The following is a 22,847-nucleotide window of genomic DNA, read 5'->3' on the forward strand; positions in this document are numbered from 1 at the left end:
GTCACTTCTGGGGAGTGAGTTTTCAGTTACATATATATATATATATATATATATATATATATATATATATATATATATATATATATATATATATATATATATATATATATATATATATATATTGTCACGTGGGGGGTGGGCCGGGGCTCTGCTAGCACTCGGTTGCTAGGGGCACAAAAGGCCGAATACTCAGCCCCTCTGACTCCCGGGATTCACCGGGGTCTCCTTGGTCACACAGGAGAGGACCAACAATGCCCACCTCTGCAGGTCTTTGCTTCCACCACAAAAGGGGGTGCCACTGATTCACCCTGGAAGCCCTTCAGTCAAACACAGGGAAACTGCTGTTAACAGTTCCGGCCTAGACCCATGGAGGAGTGAAGGAAGACTCAGGCTTACCTTATAACAATAACCTCCCTGAATCTTGCCTGCCAGACAAAAAGGTTGCAGGAACTCCTTTCCCACCTGTCTTCTCTATCTTCTTCTTAACAAGGTCGCCAGCTGGGTTATTATATCTGCACCCCAGCAATGCAGTTCAGTGGGTGTATTATATATTGTTTGTAGCCGGAAGATTGCTACTCCCATAGATCTGCTACTAGACTGTTAGCCCAGGGTACTCTCCCAGGAAGGTCTGTGTGGCTTGGCCTCTCTATAGCCACTACGTTAATAGTTGCCACCATTCAGGCACTGATACTGATCGGATGGCTAAGGGTACACTTTTATGTAAGTCTGTGCTGTCTTTACCACTCTCCAGGCAATAAGAACTTCTATAGAGAACGTTGTGTTCCCTAGGTGGTACTATGATAACCTTCGTGTATGCTCATAGAGAAATATTATAAATGGAGGCACACTTAAACACAATGATAAAAGTGTGAATTTACTGATGCAAATTACATGATCACACATACAATCACAAGTAATACATGAATATGAAAATAAGGATAATAAGTCTGAAGATCGTCAGCCTCTTCTTCCACGACCTCCAACACTCCTTCAACTGGGCAGAAAGACAGGAGTCCCACACTCTCTCACAGGAGGGCCTCTTCACCACGTCGGCGCCTCCTCTTCACTGTCCTGCCATCCATACACACTGTCCCCTCTGACAGTCCTGGACACAAGCTGCCTTGCAGCCTATTCTACTACTAAAGTATTAATGTCCTGTTGCCACATACATAAGTAAATGTTGTGGCCTAACTAGCCTACTCACACAAGGGGTAATGGGAAGGAAAATGATCTACCTTACATTCCTGGCTCACGACGCCTGTCCCTCGATGGTGTGAGGTTCCCACGCTTCCTGAGTCGATCCTCGACGATCCAGGAACGTTCCACAGGTCCTCAGGTGTCGTGGAGCCTTCGTGTCGTCGCTGTTCCAATCCCTGAGATTCAGCTACCTCAATCCTGGTTCATCGATAGGCGCTGAGCTAATCACTATTTTCCCACACTCGCCCCTTCCACAAGGCGTTGCTCCTTGTCCTAGGTACGGTGTCGTCCTTCCAAAACCCTCAGTGGATGTGACCCGGTCACAGCTAGGCTTGCCCGCCACACCTTTCCAGGCCCTCAACGTCCAGCGTCGCCGCCCAGCGTCGTCGCCGAATATTTTCCAAGTTTGGCCCTCTTTCACTCAATAAACTTGGTTCCTTTTTGCTTCCCAGAAGCGCGGGGTCTCCAATATATCCGATGGGCTGCGATAGCCTGCACTAATCCACTAAGAAAGGCTTGTAGAGCCTCTAATCCTTGAGAGCTGACCGAGGTGCGTCCTCTCGCTTCCAAGGCCAGGTCAACTCTGACGTTGGCGCCGCCCGAGGCACTCGGTGATGTCACGGCGGGCCCTGATTGGTCACCCGCGACCTAAGTCGGCCAATCCGCGATCAGCTAGTGTCCCTTCCAAAACGTCATATCTGCAGTAGGGGATACTCCTTCATTTTATATCAGGGCGCCACTTTCCCCTTACTTACAACTTATAATGTAACTTTCTCCCTTAACTGGCAACCAGTCTGGTCGCCACATATATCAATAGACTCCCTGAACCTCAGAGAATCAGTAGGGAGAGCTGATATGACTTACAGCAGGCAAACGAAAGAAATAGGAGAGGTCACCATAACAATATATATATATATATATATATATATATATATATATATATATATATATATATATATATATATATATATATATATATATATATATATATATGTGTGTGTATCCACCCTGGCTGACACCTATGTACACTTCGGAGCTGATCAAGCAGGTGGGGCGGCCAACCACAGGGAAACAGCTAAATCACTCAAGTACAGGCGACTGGAAGGTCAATACCTCTTTGTTCCCATAGCGTCTGAGACGCATGGCCCCTGGGGCAAGAGTGCCTTGGGATTTCTCAAGGAATTGGGTTCCAAGCTCATTGACGTCACCAGAGACCCAAGGGCTTCCAGTTTTTTGTTTCAGCGTCTAAGTGTGGCGATCCAGAGGGGAAATGCCTGCTGAGTCCTCGGTTCCTGTCCAGAAGCAGAGGAGCTTCAAGAGATCCATAACCTTTAGGCATTTGTCTTGTATGTTTTGTAACCTTTATATACACAATGAAGGAAAAAAAAAAAAAGGGAAGGGGGTGGTAGGAGAAAAGCACACAGAAACTGTATTGGAGGGGACCTACATTCCCTCCAGTGCGTTATGTGTGGTTTCCTCCGAGGCTATGGGTCCCCCTTCTTCAAGCCAGAGGTGGTACTCCCTTTCCTCTATATATATATATATATATATATATATATATATATATATATATATATATATATATATATATATATATATATATATATCTACATATATATATATATATTTGCTTTATTTGAACTTTGTTACAAAAACGGGGTTACATACAGGTTACAAAAATGGTTATCATAGGTTGTCGAGTTCCTCCAGCTCCTCAGATGGCGGGCAGGAACCCTGGATGCAGTGCGCATTTCCCCTCTGTATCGCCACGCTGAGGCGCTGGGAAAAAAAGCTGGCAGCTCTAGGGTCCCTTGTTGTTTCAATGAGCCTAGAACCCAGTTCCTTCAAAAAACTGGTAGCACTTTTACCCCAGGCGCCGAGTGTCTCAGAAGCAATGGGGACAAAATTGTAGTGGTGATCCAGTTCTCTATACTTACGGGATTTGGCTGGTTCCCAGGTGGCAGCGCCACCTGGTTGTGCAACACTGAGGTTAATGTAGGTGTTAGCCAGGGTTGATACGCAGGTGTAGTCCCATACCAACTGTTTGCCATTCTTCCAGGGGTTCACTGTGATACCATCCGGGCGACCAATAAGAGCATCAGAGTTACGGGGCGTTAGGTAACGGGGCTCTCTTTCAGCTGGGCATCCAGCTGTGGTGAGGCTCCTCTTGATGATGTCATTAACTTCACTGTGCCTCGAGTGCCATCCCCCTGTGCTTTGGCAGAGTAGGCCATGGTGGCCGTACCTGTCAGCCACCACCTCGCCGCAAATACACCTATATCTGGTGTGGATTGGGGGCAGCAAGGCGAAGGGCCACAGCAATTTGGAGGACGTGTGGTGTGAGACGCGTGCCAGTTGCCGACATTGGGGTTGCTAACAGGAAATCCCCTGCATGTGATGCTGCTACTGCTGTGAGGCGAGCAATGTCGTGTTGTGTTGTTGCAGCACCCAGGCACTCTGCAGCAACTTGGTCTACAATGGGGCCATCCCAGCTGGATTGCTTGTGGGCTTTTGGGGATGGTGGTTGAGGTGATGGGCATGCACGAGAGGCCCACTCTGTGGCACAGCGTGTAAAATTGGGATCATGTACACCTGCCAGCTGATGTAAGTGGGCAGGTAGAATTTCCTTCACAAGGTCGTCGGATGCTGATAAGGAGGACAGGAAGGCTGGAACAGCGATTTGTGTTGCTGTTCGAACTCCGAGGCCCCCAAGTCTTACGGGAAGAGAGGCTTGTTTCCACTGTAGGTCATCAAGAGAGAGGTTAAGGGCTTTTTCTAGCATTGATTTCAGTAACCGGTCATACTCACTTAGTTTTTGGCTACTGTAAGATAGTGAACACCTCAGAAAGTAGGTTAACCTGGGGAGGGACAGACATCTGTTGATGAGGTAGAATGCATCATGAGCATCAATATCCTCAATCCTCCCATCCATCCTCTTAAGGTCGGCGATTTTCTTATCAAGGACCTCATCGATGGCTTTCAACCCAAGGGGAGCTCCTAGGAGTGTGCTGTCTTCAGATTTAGTTTTATGGATATTTGGCAGAAGACCCTCTATTCTCTCTACGATGCCCTGGTTGGAACATATTATTTCACATTTAGAAGGTTTCAGGGTGAGGCCCAAAACTGCACCTTGCTCCTGGATTTTTCTGATGCCCTCCAGGAGGGAGTCTTGGGAACCAGCTAGGGTACCATCATCCAAGAACCAGATGTTAAGCTCGCTGGACAGGACCTCTGTGACTTGTTTGATGACTAAGCAGAAAAGGAGAGGAACAAGGGGGGTCACCCTGTTGGACGCCTTCTCGCGAGTCAATTTCATGTTCGCCAAAAAGTAGCTTAAGGTCCATACTGTAGCATGAATGTACAAAAGGGTAGAGGGAAGGGAAATGACTTTGAACCGCACGGAGTACAGCATCCCTCCGCACCAAATTGAAGGCATTTTTTAAATCTAGCTTGATAAGGGCCTTTTTGTCTGTGATGTTGGCGATGAAGGCTCGAGCTGCATGGGCTGCCGCCTCACACCCTTGTGGAATGCCGAACCCGAGCTGTTTTGGCTTCAGCATGTTCGCCGCTGCATCACTAACTGTTCTTGCAGCTGCCTTTGCGACGAGACGCCGGAGAGAATTGCCCACAGCTATTGGCCTGATCCCTCCATCCTTTTTCTTTAGAGCACAGAGAGATGCTCCAAAAAAGATAGGTCTTATGGTCGCTGGTATGTTGCCAGCTAGACATGTGTTGGTGAATCTGGTTAGTTCCACCAAGAGCTTCTTTGCAATGTTACCCAGTGCAGGGTTGAGCATTTGCTTGAGGTGGTTGGGTTTTAGTCTTGTGAACCCACCTGCTGATCCTGTTGGGAAGGACATGGCTGCTTTATGGACCACAGATTCAGCCACCCAGAGAGATTCTGCTCCGGTAGCCCCCACTTGTACAATGTCGTCCTCACGCGGAGCCCTGGGTGGGTGTTTCTCCCTTAGGGCTTGAGCTGTTGCGGCATCTCTGTCGGCAATTGAGTCCTCACTGGTGATGACTCTTATTGCGCCAATAGTGTTTCCTTCTTCTATTTTCTTGGTGACTGATGTTCTGATTTTTGATGTCTCGGAAATGGCACTGTTGCTCTTCCTGCCGTGGGTGTTTCTTGCGCGAGTGGGAAGGCGCACCTGGTTGTCCTCCCTAGGAAAATCATTTATAGCTCTGATGACTGAGGCAGCTAAGGTCTTGTCTCTCCTTGCAGGGGTGGCTAGTCATATGTTGCCAAACAGTAGGAGGTTGTGCCATGCTTGGGTCGTTCCAGGAGAGTCGTTGACCTTTCTCAGGAGGGCAGATAATTTGGCTGCTGCATGGGGGCGGGCAGCTTTAGGGATGTGTTGCAAGGTTCTGGCTGATGTTGCTTTAATAGCTTCTAATAAGTTTTCTGCGGGAATGAAGGTTTGGGAGGTGTTTTGCCTTACGGGCGGTGTGGGCTGTTGACTGGTGTTCTCCCTGGGAGGGCGCCCAGAACCCAAACACCTGGCTCTGTTGTGGTAATGAAGGCGCACATTATCGTCCCTCAACCGGATATAGCATACCTTGTCACACGTCTGACATCTGCCTTGTCTACCCCTGCTTGATGGCTCATCTTGGCTTGGAGAAGCCTGGCTGTCTGTTGCGAGCTGCGACATGGGCGGGCGCTGGGCGGGCGCTGGGCGGGAGGGTGGACGGCGGGTGGAGACTGGAGGGTGGGCGGTGGTTGGAGGCTGGGGGGATAGTCAGCTGGCCGTGGCACTTACTACTCAGATGAGTGGTAATACATATACCACCTCTATACGAAGTGTGGGTATACACCCACTACACAATATGTGGGTATACATTGGGTGGGTGGGTGGCGTAGACACACATGGGAGCCTCCCGGGTTCTATGGGCGGGTGGCAAGGTGGCCTCGTGGGTGGGGAGGCGACGTAGTGGGGTGGGGTAGGAGGGGGAGAGCAGGTACTTCCCGGCCTGGGCGCTGGGTGGGGGCGGGGGTCAGGGTGACACTAACACTGGTATAATTCCCCGTATATCACTGCACAATGATGAATGAATCACACACTTGTAATCTGACTCACTGCACGTGTGATGTACTCACAATATGATAGATATGTTGCGCCAATTATCGCTGACAACGTAACTTGTTCAACAAAACTTTCAAAAAAGAAAAACACAAAACACAATATATTTGTATATATATATATATATATATATATATATATATATATATATATATATATATATATATATATATATATATATATATATATATATATATATATATATATATATACATACGAGCTATACCCGGCACGCACAGCAACCTTCCCCTGTCTCCCAGTCCTCCAACCATTCCCCCTCCCCCGTCCCCTCGTCCTTCCCACCATCCCCCACTCCAGCATCCCCTGGTCCTCCTAGCCATTTCCCACTCCACCGTCCCCTCGTCCTCTCTACCATTTCCCCACCCCCTTCCCTTCATCCTTCCCACCATCTCCCACTACCATGTCCCTATTCCTCTCCACAATTCTCCATTCCCCTGTCCCCTCGTCCTATCCGTCCCCAACTCCCCCATCCCCTCATTCTCCCCACCATTACCCCCTCCCCTGTTCCCTCGTCCTCCAACCATCCGCCATTCCCATCCCTCGATCTGCACCCCTATTCCCTACTCCCTCTTCCAATGCATTACCAAATGGTCTGATGTTCCCATCAGAAAATTGGGACCATCAAATGATCTTATGTTCCCATCACTGAAATATAAGAAAAATAGTTCAAAAAATAAATGAAAAAATGAAAAAATACAAAAGTAAACTATACTCAGGAATTGAATGGTATGGTAAACCACACAGTTTAATTCAATGTCACACAAAATAATTAAATCAAAATGAAAATAAATCGAAATGTATGAAAATTCAATTTATCAATGAAATGGAATTGTAACATAATTAGTGTAGCGTTTGTTGCTCTTACGTGCAACAGATGGCACTGGTTTTCACAAACAGCATGTTTTTATCGGTCACAGGTGTGGCATCTATACATACACTCACGAAATGAACGGAATGGTAAACAACACAGCTCAATTCCAATGTAATATCACAGAAAATAATTAAATCAAAGTGAAAATAAATCGAAATCTATGAAAATTTAATTTGTCAATGCAATCATAACATGTTTAGTAAAGTGTGTGTTTTGCTATTACGTGCAACTGATGAAAGAGAGAGAGAGAGAGAGAGAGAGAGAGAGAGAGAGAGAGAGAGAGAGAGAGAGAGAGAGAGAGAGAGAGAGAGAGAGAGAGAGAGAGAGAGAGAGAGAGAATGAGAGAGAGAGAATGAGAGAGAGAGAATGAGAGAGAGAGAGAGAGAGAGAGAGAGAGAGAGAGAGAGAGAGAGAGAGAGAGAGAGAGAGAGAGAGAGAGAGAGAGAGAGAGAGAGAGAGAGAGAGAGAGAGAGAGAGAGAGAGAGTTCTGTATGAAAATCATATATCATAATTAGTTTTTTTTTTTCTTCATTATATTATATTTTGTAGATAACCAATACAATTTATCAACATGAAAATACTTACCCCTGGTCTCTACAGGGTCCCTCATTCTCATAGAGGGAGATGTTCTTATCTGCCTTTTTGTAGTTGACGTAGTACACGGTGTCAGGAGGAAGAGACGTGGAGGCGACGGTGACAGTCAGTGTGCCATACAGGGGCGAGGAGCTGACAGAGGCGTTGAGGATCGTCACATTACCTGTACGTTGTCGGGCCCCACCAGATAGTGATCACACATTACTCACTTATATTATCCTGGCTGTAAGGTCTATGCTACCACCAGGAAACAACTATTCACATTTCATACCAATATTTTTATGAAGTTAAGGATGCACATAAATATTATATATAAATATATTCATACTCAGTTTGTTTTCAGTTGCATATATGCCTGGATCACCGTTCAGGCTTGTTCGCATTTGTGCTCCTCACGTGTGCCCAAAAGAATGAGGTGATTTAATAAAATACCATGCCCAAGTTTACCAACAGAGTGCCGGCAGGGGATGGGGAATTAGCCTCGGCTACCATCCTCTTTGTCCGGTCGTGGTGGTCAAGTGGTTAAGGGATCCTGTACATCAGATGCATTGCTTTTGGCAGTATGGGTTCGAGTCACTTCTAAGGTGTGATTTTTCAGTTGCATATATGCCTGGAGACAGTTCAGGCTTGTTTGCATATACATATATATATATATATATATATATATATATATATATATATATATATATATATATATATATATATATATATATATATATATATTGTAATGATAATCTCTTTTAAGAGAGATTGAGCATGCTCTTCTCTACATTAAGCTACGTATATTATACAACAATAAGATGCTACCTTCAAGATACGTCTACCAGTAGCACAAAACGTTTTGACCAGGAGGCAAACGTACCCAAGACTCCCCCCTACTCCACCCTCCCTCCATGCCGGCTCTGTCATCAACCAGCAAACTACCATTCCAAGCTTGCCTGCTTCTGATTGGTGACTCGCCGACTGCACACCTGCACCTCAGCGCCCTCTACAAGTCGATGTCTGGGCTTGAACCAGCCATTGAAGTCAGAATATCCTTGTGCTCTCAAGCCGTAAACAACTGATATACGCTGTCTATCAGGTGGATGTTTCTCAGCTAGCGCTATATTCTCAGCACCTGCTTATTATTTTTCACTTTGTCTTTATATTATTGTAGAGTAACGTCATTCGTATTCTTCATTTATGTTTTATGTTTTTGACTTGTTTGTTTGCACTGTACATAGCCAAGGGATTGTCTTTGTTATTAATTTGTTTTCCATAGTAATTACAGTTTCATTGTTCATACTATGTGTTTTGCGTGTTTTCCCTTACTTTACCACAGATAAACAGCCAAGCAGTCTATCTTTTTTTTGTAAGTGTGACTAGGCATTGACACCAGCCATTGGAGGACTTCCGAACATCAACACTCCTACACTTTCCCGTCACAATATATATATATATATATATATATATATATATATATATATATATATATATATATATATATATATAAATATATATATATATATATATTATATATATATATATATATATACAACTTTAGAACACTTTCCCGCCAGGAGACTCGAACCCTAGCCAGCACAGAAGCCTTCCAGCAACTGGCATAACAGGTACGCCTTAACCCTCTCCACCACCTGCTCAGACCCTTAAAAGAGATGGTAATTTCGGAGTATTTAAATACCACAAAGATCACCACCTCCCAAGAGCACTAGAGCAAGTGAGGGGTCATTTAGACGTTAATTTCATCAAGTCCCTGTTAATATGGGAAGACACAGTGTCTATGCTTAAGGCACAACTCTCCTAAACACGAGAGTCAAGTATACAACTTTAGAACACTTTCCCACCAGGAGACTCGAACCCTAGCCAGCACAGAAGCCTTCCAGCAACTGGCATAACAGGTACGCCTTAACCCTCTCCACCACCTGCTCAGACCCTTAAAAGTGATGGTAATTTCGGAGTATTTAAATACCACAAAGATCACCACCTCCCAAGAGCACTAGAGCAAGTGAGGGGTCATTTAGACGTTAATTTCATCAAGTCCCTGTTAATATGGGAAGACACAGTGTCTATGCTTAAGGCACAACTCTCCTAAACACGAGAGTCAAGTATACAACTTTAGAACACTTTCCCACCAGGAGACTCGAACCCTAGCCAGCACAGAAGCCTTCCAGCAACTGGCATAACAGGTACGCCTTAACCCTCTCCACCACCTGCTCAGACCCTTAAAAGTGATGGTAATTTCGGAGTATTTAAATACCACAAAGATCACCACCTCCCAAGAGCACTAGAGCAAGTGAGGGGTCATTTAGACGTTAATTTCATCAAGTCCCTGTTAATATGGGAAGACACAGTGTCTATGCTTAAGGCACAACTCTCCTAAACACGAGAGTCAAGTATACAACTTTAGAACACTTTCCCACCAGGAGACTCGAACCCTAGCCAGCACAGAAGCCTTCCAGCAACTGGCATAACAGGTACGCCTTAACCCTCTCCACCACCTGCTCAGACCCTAAAAAGAGATGGTAATTTCGGAGTATTTAAATACCACAAAGATCACCACCTCCCAAGAGCACTAGAGCAAGTGAGGGGTCATTTAGACGTTAATTTCATCAAGTCCCTGTTAATATGGGAAGACACAGTGTCTATGCTTAAGGCACAACTCTCCTAAACACGAGAGTCAAGTATACAACTTTAGAACACTTTCCCACCAGGAGACTCGAACCCTAGCCAGCACAGAAGCCTTCCAGCAACTGGCATAACAGGTACGCCTTAACCCTCTCCACCACCTGCTCAGACCCTTAAAAGAGATGGTAATTTCGGAGTATTTAAATACCACAAAGATCACCACCTCCCAAGAGCACTAGAGCAAGTGAGGGGTCATTTAGACGTTAATTTCATCAAGTCCCTGTTAATATGGGAAGACACAGTGTCTATGCTTAAGGCACAACTCTCCTAAACACGAGAGTCAAGTATACAACTTCAGGACACTTTCCCACCAGGAGACTCGAACCCTAGCCAGCACAGAAGCCTTCCAGCAACTGGCATAACAGGTACGCCTTAACCCTCTCCACCACCTGCTCAGACCCTTAAAAGAGATGGTAATTTCGGAGTATTTATTACCATCTCTTTTAAGGGTCTGAGCAGGTGGTGGAGAGGGTTAAGGCGTACCTGTTATGCCAGTTGCTGGAAGGCTTCTGTGCTGGCTAGGGTTCGAGTCTCCTGGTGGGAAAGTGTTCTAAAGTTGTATACTTGACTCTCGTGTTTAGGAGAGTTGTGCCTTATATATATATATATATATATATATATATATATATATATATATATATATATATATATATATATATATATATATATATATATATATATATATATATATAAGCAGACGTCTGCTCCCAAGCAGACCTGGGAGTGGCTGGAAGTACCTACGGTGTACCGTCTATGTGAAAACTTATCAAAACAGGTGGGTTGGCAGTGTGGAGTGATGGAGGCTGGAGTGAGGGGCCAGGATGGACCCTGCAGGCCTCCCATAGTGAGGGGAGGTGGGGGGTGAGTGAGGGGTATTGTGTGGTCAGGAGAGAGAGGTGCGGGTTAGCCGTGTGCCAAATAGTGTTTTGTGTTTTTCTTTTTTGAAAGTTTTGTTGAACAAGTTACGTTGTCAGCGATAATTGGCGCAACATATCTATCATATTGTGAGTACATCACACGTGCAGTGAGTCAGATTACAAGTGTGTGATTTATTCATTATTGTGCAGTGATATACGGGGAATTATACCAGTGTTAGTGTCCCCCTGACCCCCACCCCCACCCAGCGCCTAGGCCGGGAAGTACCTGCAGCTCTCCCCCTCCTTCCCCACCCCACCACGTCGCCTCCCCACCCACGAGGCCACCTTGCCACCCGCCCATAGGGCCCGGGAGGCTTCCATGTGTGTCTACGCCACCCACCCACCCAATGTATACCCACATATTGTGTAGTGGGTGTATACCCACACTTCGTATAGAGGTGGTATATGTATTACCACTCATCTGAGTAGTAAGTGCCACGGCCAGCTGACTATCCCCCCAGCCTCCAACTACCGCCCACCCTCCAGTCTCCACCCGCCGTCCACCCTCCCGCCCAGCGCCCGCCCAGCGCCCGCCCATGTCGCAGCTCGCAACAGATAGCCGGGCTTCTCCAAGCTAAGATGAGCCATCAAGCAGGGGTAGACAAGGTAGATGTCAGACGTGTGACAAGGTATGCTATATCCGGTTGAGTGACGATAATGTGCGCCTTCATTACCACAACGGAGCCAGGTGTTTGGGTTCTGGGCGCCCTCCCAGGGAGAACACCAATCAACAGCCTACACCGCCCGTAAAGCAAAACACCTCCCAGACCTTCATTCCCACAGAAAACTTATTAGAAGCTATCAAAGCAACATCAGTCAGAACCTTGCAACACATCCCTATAGCAGCCCGCCCCCATGCAGCAGCCAAATTATCTGCCCTCCTGAGAAAGGTCAACGACTCTCCTGGAACGACCCAAGCATGGCACAACCTCCTACTGTTTGGCAACATATGACTAGCCACCCCTGCAAGGAGAGACAAGACCTTAGCTGCCTCAGTCATCAGAGCTATAAATGATTTTCCTAGGGAGGACAACCAGGTGCGCCTTCCCACTCGCGCGAGAAACACCCACGGCAGGAAGAGCAACAGTGCCATATCCGAGACATCAAAAATCAGAACATCAGTCACCAAGAAAATAGAAGAAGGAAACACTATTGGCGCAATAAGAGTTATCACCAGTGAGGACTGAATTGCCGACAGAGATGCCGCAACAGCTCAAGCCCTAAGGGAGAAACACCCACCCAGGGCTCCGCGTGAGGACGACATTGTACAAGTGGGGGCTACCGGAGCAGAACCTCTCTGGGTGGCTGAATCTGTGGTCCATAAAGCAGCCATGTCCTTCCCAACAGGATCAGCAGGTGGGTTCACAAGACTAAAACCCAACCACCTCAAGCAAATGCTCAACCCTGCACTGGGTAACATTGCAAAGAAGCTCTTGGTGGAACTAACCAGATTCACCAACACATGTCTAGCTGGCAACATACCAGCGTCCATAAGACCTATCTTTTTTGGAGCATCTCTCTGTGCTCTAAAGAAAAAGGATGGAGGGATATGGCCGATAGCTGTGGGCAATTCTCTCCGGCGTCTCGTCGCAAAGGCAGCTGCAAGAACAGTTAGTGATGCAGGGGCCAAAATGCCGAAGCCAAAACAGCTCGGGTTCGGCATTCCACAAGGGTGTGAGGCGGCAGCCCATGCAGCTCGAGCCTTCATCGCCAGTATCACAGACGAAAAGGCCCTTATCAAGCTAGATTTAAAAAATGCCTTCAATTTGGTGCGGAGGGATGCTGTACTCCGTGCGGTTCATAGTCATTTCCCTTCCCTCTACCCTTTTGTACATTCATGCTACAGTATGGATCTTAAGCTACTTTTTGGCGAACATGAAATTGACTCGCGAGAAGGCGTCCAACAGGGTGACCCCCTTGCTCCTCTATTTTTCTGCTTAGTCATCAAACGTCACAGAGGTCCTGTCCAGAGAGCTTAACATCTGGTTCTTGGATGATGGTACCCTAGCTGGTTCCCAAGGCTCCCTCCTGGAGGACATCAGAAAAATCCAGGAGCAAGGTGCAGTTTTAGGCCTCACCCTGAAACCTTCTAAATGTGAAATAATATGTTCCAACCAATGCATCGTAGAGAGAATAGAGGGTCTTCTGCCAAATATCCATAAAACTAAACTTGAAGACAGCACACTCCTAGGAGCTTCCCTGGGGTTGAAAGCCATCGATGAGGTCCTTGATAAGAAAATCGCCGACTTTAAGAGGATGGATGGGAGGATTGAGGATATTGATGCTCATGATGCACTCTACCTCATCACCAGATGTCTGTCCCTCCCCAGGTTAACCTACTTTCTGAGGTGTTCACCATCTTACAGCAGCCAAAAACTAAGTGAGTATGACCGGTTACTGAAATCAGTGCTAGAAAAAGACCTTAACCTCTCTCTTGATGACCTACAGCGGAAACAAGCCTCTCTTCCCGTAAGACTTGGGGGCCTCGGAGTTCGAACAGCATCACAAATCGCTGTTCCAGCCTTCCTGTCCTCCTTATCAGCATCCGACGACCTTGTGACGGAAATTCTACCTGCCCACTTACATCAGCTGGCAGGTGTACATGACCCCAATTTTACATGCTGTGCCACAGAGTGGGCCTCTCGTGCAGGCCTATCACCTCAACCACCATCCCCAAAAGCCCACAAGCAATCCAGCTGGGATGGCCCCATTGTAGACCAAGTTGCTGCAGAGTGCCCGGGTGCTGCAACAACACAACACGACATTGCTCGCCTCACAGCAGTAGCAGCCCCACATGCAGGGGATTTCCTGTTAGCAACCCCAATGTCGGCAACTGGCACGCGTCTCACACCACACGCCCTCCGAATTGCTGTGGCCCTTCGCCTTGCTGCCCCAATCCTCACCAGATATAGGTGTATTTGCGGCGAGGTGGTGGCTGACAGGTACGGCCACCATGGCCTACTCTGCCAAAGCACAGGGAGATGGCACTCGAGGCACAGTGAAGTTAACGACATCATCAAGAGGAGCCTCACCACAGCTGGATGCCCAGCTGAAAGAGAGCCCCGTTACCTAACGCCCCGTAACTCTGATGCTCTTATTGGTCGCCCGGATGGTATCACAGTGAACCCCTGGAAGAATGGCAAGCAGTTGGTATGGGACTAGACCTGCATATCAACCCTGGCTAACACCTACATTAACCTCAGTGTTGCACAACCAGGTGGCGCTGCCACCCACAGGGAAGCAGCCAAATCCCATAAGTATAGAGAACTGGATCACCACTACAATTTTGTCCCCATTGCTTCTGAGACACTCGGCGCCTGGGGTAAAAGTGCTACCAGTTTTTTGAAGGAACTGGGTTCTAGGCTCATTGAAACAACAAGGGACCCAAGAGCTGCAAGCTTTCTTTTCCAGCGCCTCATTGTGGCGATACAGAGGGGAAATGCGCACTGCATCCAGGGTTCCTGCCCACCATCTGAGGAGCTGGAGGAACTCGACAACCTATGATAACCATCTTTGTAACCCATATGTAACTCCTTTTTTGTAACAAAGTTCAAATAAAGTAAATATATATGCGTACATACAAAAGAATGGGGGTGGTAGGAGAAGATAACATTAGTGTTCAGTGAGAAACCACAAGGTCTCCTCTGAATACTTTTTATTTTCTTCTCCGAGGCTATGGGTCCCCACATTGGCACCAGAGGTGGTACCCTCACAAACTTCTTATATATATATATATATATATATATATATTTATATATATATATATATATATATATATATATATATATATATATATATATATATATATATATATATATATATATATATATATATATATATATATATATATATATAAGCCAAGTTTTCCTGAATTAATATATTTTCTCTAATTTTTTTCTTATGAAATGATAAAGCTACCCATTTCATTATATATGAGGTCAATTTTTTTTTATTGGAGTTAAAATTAACGTAGATATATGACCGAACCTAACCAACCCTACCTAACCAAACCTAACCTATCTTTATAGGTTAGGTTGGGTTAGGTAGCCGAAAAAGTTAGGTTAGGTTAGGTTAGGTAGGTTAGGTAGTCGAAAAACAATTATTTCATGAAACTTGGCTTATTAGGCAAATCGGGCCTTGCATAGTAGGCTGAGAAGTGCGTTCTGGCTACTAGGTACGACATATATATATATATATATATATATATATATATATATATATATATATATATATATATATATATATATATATATATATATATATATATATATATATATATATATATATATATATATATATATTCCTAGTAACCAGAATGCACTTCTCGGCCTAGTATGCAAGGCCCGATTTGCTTAATAGGTCGAGTGATTTTCTTTATTTAAAAAAATCCAATCGGTTTATTTGAACTATTATTAGTATATTATATTAAGAAGATACATGGCCCCAGAGGCCCACATAAAAATATATAGTTCATTCATCGCCGTATGATAGATTGACGAACATAAGAACTGCCTTTAGAAACCTGTGTAAGGAATCATTCAGGACCTTGTATACCACTTATGTAAGATCAATCCTGGAGTATTCAGCACCAGCCTGGAGTCCATACCAGTTAAAAACAAGACAAAATTAGAGATGATTTAGAGTTATGCCAGCAAACAAGTCCCAGAACTGAGAGGTATGAGTTACGAGGAAAGGTTACGGAAACTAAACCGCACGTTCCATGAAGACACAAGAGTAAGGGAAGACATGATCACCCCCTACAAAAATTTAGAGGAGCTGCCAGGGTAGTTTTGACAAACAATTTAGCATGGGTGGAACACGAAGTAGGAGGCCTAGGTGAAAACTTAGTACCCAAATGTTCAACAGTGACATTATAATTATTTTTCCAGATTTACAGTAGTTAACAAATGGAATGCGTTAGGCAGTGTTATGGTGGAAGCAGACTCCATACACAGTTTTAAATCTATAAGATAGAGCCCAAGAGGCTCAGGAATCTGTTCTCTAGTTCATTGACCGGTGAGTAGTTGGACCAAACAGTCGAAATTTAACCCCGCAAGCACAATTAGGTGTGCACAAACTTACCTTCTCGGTCATGGTAAATTTGTGCTTACCTAGACATAGCAAGATCCACCTAAACCCTCCCCTCTCAACACACAAGCACACCCGACCCTCCTGAACCCTCCCCTCACAACACACAAGCACACTCCACCCTTCTAAACCCTTCCCTCACAACACACAAGCACACCTTCCCCTCCTGAACCCTCCCCTCAAACACACAAGCACACACCACTCTCCTTAATCATCACATCACAACACGCAAGCACACTCTCCCCTCCTGAACCCTCCCCTCACAAACACTCATTACCCTTTTCACTCAGCTTCACTAATGAAGATTTGGAGATTTCATATTAGCCTTTGTACTCTCGCTGCCTCTCATAATCACTCGCCACCGTCTTCACAAAGATTCAGAGTATTCCACGTTACCACATCTTCGCCATACGATACGAATAAAATATACCTACATGGAACCTTGTCGCCATTGGAGGTGAAGGAGACGTCGGTCTCTGATAGGCCTGTGATGTTGGCGTCGTTAACGAGTTGCTCAATGTGGTAGCGGCAGAGTTTTGGGTTGGACTGGACGAAGACTCTGCCGTTGTCGATGGTGAGGTTAGCAGTGTTCCACAGGGTCTGCAGGCTGGGGTTGTCAAGCACTATCAGCGAGTAACTGAGGGAACGGAGAGGAAATATCAAGAGAAAGCACCAGGCCATTACTGCTATGGAGCCCTTGGAAGGAATTAGAATAAAGATTTGATAAGGGTGGCTCCCTGTTCGACGGTCGTGGATTGAACGTGGACCTGCAAGAATGAGAGATCTACCACCTAGCCCAGTTGAGGGAAGAAAGAAACTGGGTCGTGGTTGGCGTCTAGTCGTACTTATATCTTTTAATACATTCCTGTGCCTCAATTTAGGTTGTTTACATATAATTTCGACAAGTAATTATACAATTTGAATAAACAACAGAATTGAATTTGAATTGACCACAGAGGTCAATACTTGTGATTTGGGTCATTTGGGTCTGTTGCAATGGAGTCGCAACATCTACAGTACCAGCGGAAGGTACCTACCTTCTGCCAAGGAATAAATTTTGCTACAGAGTGTGGTGGGGGTTGAAGAGAAAGGCCACCTCTCACAGTGACGGTTTGTTTGGTGACCGCAACGGTATCCCATTCACCTCAGAGACAGTGTCGACCTCTGGGGAGACGGGGTGAAACTAGGAATGACGACACGAGGTGTCTACATGCCGCTTCCAGTCATATGAGATTATGGAAAGCGCGGGAGAGCCCAATACCTGTGATTGATCAACAGGTGATGACGTCATAGAGTCTTGGCGGGCTAGTGAAGCGCCCAAGTCAGCAGTCGGTCGAGAACGTTCAGGGAGGAAGGACTGTCTCCAGGAGCTCAAAGACAGACCTCTTTGCCCTAAGGTCTAAGTTCAACAGTTTACCCCAAAACACCAGTAATACACAAGAACCGAAATAACTAGGAATTACAGTGTGTCGAAGGATTTGCCTACCATCAGAAGGATACAGGATTTACGACGCCAACGATGGTTCGAGGTCAAGCCAAGACCACGTGTGGCATATGTAAAGTGATTAGCACTGTTGAATAACGAGGTGAGGAGTCACGTGGAATTTCAGGAGAAATTATTGAGTGACAGAAAAGGGAAAGACAGTGTGACACGTAAGCTCGTATTTTGATCACAGTGGTAAGACTCAGTCACGTGGAGTCTCAGTGGAAGTGATTGTCAGTCAAGCAGTGAAGCATCTTTAGTGGCAATCAGCTATGAAATATCCCAAAAAGCAGGGTGGTAGGATTTGTCGAGAATGAACTAAGATGCCTGACCTCGGATAGTGTGTGTGTGTTGGAGGTGAGGTGGTGCCAGACCTTGGAGTGTGTGTGTTAGAGGTGAGGTGATGCCAGACCTTGGAGTGTGTGTGTTGGAGGTGAGGTGATGCCTGACTTTGGAGTGTGTGTGTTGGAGGTGAGGTGGTGCCTGACTTTGGAGTGTGTTTGTTAGAGGTGAGGTGATGCCTGACTTTGGAGTGTGTTTGTTAGAGGTGAGGTGATGCCTGACTTTGGAGTGTGTTTGTTAGAGGTGAGGTGATGCCTGACTTTGGAGTGTGTGTGTCAGAGGTGAGGTGATGCCTGACTTTGGAGTGTGTTTGTTAGAGGTGAGGTGGTGCCTCACCTTGAAGTGTGTATTGGAGGCGTTAGCGCGGTACCCCGCACACGGTATAAGTGAAAAGTGGTTCTCTTCTTTTCTCAAGAGCTATTGATGGTCGTGTCAAGGTGATTGACCAGCTCGCCTGGTCCAACCAAGTTATCTCCAAGGATTTATCATCTGTCATCGGGAAAGCTCGAGGTGTGAGTTCTATCCATCATTACTGTGGAAGATACAGTGTTGGGCTCCCTAGTTTAAATCCTTAATCTACCTGTCACCTGGAACATCACCAGAAGCGTGAATATAATGACTGAATATAAGTATATCACCTGGGCCATTTAATCGTTGTTACACTGCACGTTAAATTTTGGTGACTAGCAATCACCCAATCTCGGATCGATCAGAGTATATCTCGCGACGAGCTTTCTCTGTGTGGAATGCCAATGAGATTGTGGAAGTGTTAAGGTGTCCAATCCGCCCTCAACTAAAGTCCATTACATCCAGCGGTAGACCCCACAGACGCATTCAATAATGTTTACATACTGTTCATTCAAAACTGGAATGTTCTCAAATATAAATTATTATTATAATATATCAGCATATTGTGCATATATATATATATATATATATATATATATATATATATATATATATATATATATATATATATATATATATATATATATATATATAAATATATATATATATATAAATATATATATATATATATATATATATATATATATATATACATATATATATATATATATATATATATATATATATATATATATATATATATATATATATATATATATATATATATAGTGACGGTAAAGCGTTGGTGGTCGGGTGTTTCAAAAGCTGGGGGCAGGGCCTCGTCACATAACAAAAAAAAAGAGAAGATTGTCCTTTTGTCTGTGGTAAGGTAATGGGAAGACACACAAAACACAAAGTATAAACAATTAAATTTTAATTACTCTAGAAAACAAGATATGAATAAAGACAATCTCGTAAAATTCAAAACAAGTCAACAAACAAAACAACATGAATAATTAATGGTTATGAAATATTTACTCTAAGACAATAAAGTGCAAGTTAAATAAATCAAATAAGTGAGGTGCTGAGAATACTGGCTTCATGCTGCCACCTCCCTTAGTACACGACAGCCAGGGCTTTAGTCTATTATAGAGAGATGTCAACTCTAAGGAGCACAGGGATATTCTGAGGAGACGGCGTGCTGCTGGCCCAGACGTCGACTCATGTAGTGGCGTGAGTGCAGGTGCGGCGACACACCAGCCAATCAGCAACAGGCAGGCAGAGAATGAGTAGTTTGCTGGTTGACGACGGGCGGTAGCCGGTGTGTCGGGTTGTGCATGGTACGCTTTGCTTCCTGGGCAAAACGTTTGGCGATACTGGTGGACGTATCTTCAATATAGTATCTTGTACTTGAAAGACGTAAATGTATAGGGAAGAGCAGGCTCAATCTCTCTTGAAAGAGATTATCGTCACAATATATATATATATATATATATATATATATATATATATATATATATATATATATATATATATATATATATATATATATATATATATATATATATATATATATATATATATATATATATATATTATTAAATATGACCGAAAAAGTAAGATTAATAATTCTAACACGAATTTTCTCTATCTTTCGTACATTTCTTTTCACTGTTAGCGGTAATTCAAAAATCAATTCTCCAAAATTCATTTTTATTTCTAGTCTGACGCGACACTTGACCGCGTTTCGTAAAACTTATTACATTTTCAAAGACTTTAGCTTACACATACACAACTGAATAGAACTTACACATCTCCGATTTGTTTATATCTACATTTGAGTGAGGTGGATGGGGTGAGGTGGTATTTAATAGGGTATTAAATTCATCAACACAAGACAGAACACGAAACAATGGGTATTGAATAGAAGTGATTGTAGAAAGCCTATTGGTCCATATTTCTTGATGCTTCTATATTGGAGCGGAGTCTTGAGGTGGGTAGAATATAGTTGTGCATTAATTGGCTGTTGATTGCTGGTGTTGACTTCATAATGTGTAGTGCCTCGCAAACGTCAAGCAGCCTGCTCTCGCTGTATCTATCGATGATTTCTGTGTTGTTTACTAGGATTTCTCTGGCGATGGTTTGGTTGTGGGAAGAGATTATATGTTCCTTAATGGAGCCCTGTTGCTTATGCATTGTTAAACGCCTAGAAAGAGATGTTGATGTCTTGCCTATATACTGGGTTTTTTGGAGCTTACAGTCCCCAAGTGGGCATTTGAAGGCATAGACGACATTGGTCTCTTTTAAAGCGTTCTGCTTTGTGTCTGGAGAGTTTCTCATGAGTAGGCTGGCCGTTTTTCTGGTTTTATAGTAACGGCCAGCCTACTCATGAGAAACTCTCCAGACAATTCAAATTGATTTTTGAATTACCACTAACAGTGAAAAGAAATGTACGAAAGATAGAGAAAATTCGTGTTAGAATTATTAATCTTACTTTTTCGGTCATATTTAATAATATATATATTATTTTTCCTGGTTTTATAGTAAATCGTCGGTTGTATCCTCTGATACAACTAGTATATATATATATATATATATATATATATATATATATATATATATATATATATATATATATATATATATATATAAATATATATATATATATATATATATATATATATATATATATATATATATATATATATACATATATATATATATATATATATACATATATATATATATATATATATATATATATATATATATATATATATATATATATATATATATATATATATATATATACATATATATATATATATATATATATATATATACATATATATATATATATATATATATATATATATATATATATATATATATATATATATATATATATATATATATATATATATATTGTGACGGTAACGCGTTGGTGTTCGGCTGTTTAAGGCTAGGGGTATGGCCTCGTCACATAGTTATAAAAAAAAATAGAAAAACTGGAACTTCGTCTGTGGTAAGGTAAGGAGAAGACACACAAAACACAAGTAAAACTTTAACAATGAAATTTTAATTACGTTAAATAAATCAAACATGAAAATAATGCACAAACAAATTCTTATAATAAAATCAATGAATCAAAATAATAAGAATACTTAAATGACAAAATGAAAGTTACGTTAAGGCAAAATAATAAGAAGTGCAACACAAAAGTTAAGTGGGAGGTGCTGGAATATTGGCTTAAAGCCACCACCTCTCTCAGTACACGCTAACGTCTAGCTGGGAGGAGTGCTGGCTACGAAAGCACGGAACATTCTGAGGACTGATGTTGGGGCGACCCCAGACATCAGGTAGTATTGGGGCGAGTACAGGTGCAGCCAGACCGGCGACCAATCAGCGGAGCCGTAGCGATCAACGGGTAGTTTGGTGGTTGGAGTTCGAACAGGTGGCTGGTTGCATACGTTTCTGCTCACCCTGGCAAGCCTTGCTGGTGCTGGTGTTGTTGTTGGACATTTCTTCCATAGTCTTTTTATATAATTGTGAAGACGTAATTTTGGAGGGAAGAGCAGGCTCAATCTCTTGAAGGAGATTATCGTCACAACTCTCCCCCGAAGCCTGCGGTTCTGGAAGAAGTACGTCGTTATGTGGTGGAGTAATGGATGGAGTCGCTTCTACTTCATAAACTCTGGAGAGATCATGGGCTAAGATGTTGTCAGACTCTTGGTATAGCGTGTCTCCAGGTTGAATTTCTGCAGGTAGCAAGCCCATAGTAGAAGACGTTGAGATGAGAAGTGGGCGTGCTGCAGGAGGTGTAGGGTGGTGTGGTCCGTATTGATGGTGGACCGAGCACTTTTCAGGTGTGGAGTGAAGTGCTGAAGCTTCAGGATGAGGAAGAGTAGCTCCTTGCCAATTGTTCCGTAGATCCTTGTAGCAGTAGTCGCTGACAGGTGTATTCTTCTCGCCTCGTTGCTGCATCACGACACCACCCACGTCGGTACCATTGGCGTCGACATGGAGGATGAAGGGCTTATCTGACGAGGTGAGAGTGGAATTAGAAGAGGGCATAGGAGCACGATTATTATCCTGAAAGCATTTGGGAAGATCATTAAGGATTTTGGAATTAGAAAGCGCCGACTCCTTGTCAGTGCTTTCGGGAGAAGAAGCCGGGATGGTCTCACTGTGGATGTAGGGTTCTGTGAAGGTAGAAC

At 43.8% G+C, this 22,847-nt stretch overlaps 1 protein-coding gene across 1 annotated transcript in view; it reads right to left on the minus strand.

Moving 5' to 3' along the window:
* Positions 1-22,847, minus strand: part of LOC123773031 (insulin-like peptide receptor) — a 531,432-nt gene that overhangs the window by 264,480 nt on the left and 244,105 nt on the right. The window contains exons 11-12 of the mRNA XM_069315507.1: positions 16,892-17,094; positions 7,759-7,930 (exon numbers count right to left, since the gene is read on the minus strand). Coding sequence (XP_069171608.1) covers positions 7,759-7,930; positions 16,892-17,094 — 375 coding nt within the window. The remainder of the gene's footprint in view (positions 1-7,758; positions 7,931-16,891; positions 17,095-22,847) is intronic.

This window comes from Procambarus clarkii, chromosome 81 (genome assembly GCF_040958095.1).
Source record: "Procambarus clarkii isolate CNS0578487 chromosome 81, FALCON_Pclarkii_2.0, whole genome shotgun sequence".
In the NCBI taxonomy this organism is placed as follows: Eukaryota; Metazoa; Arthropoda; class Malacostraca; order Decapoda; family Cambaridae; genus Procambarus; species Procambarus clarkii.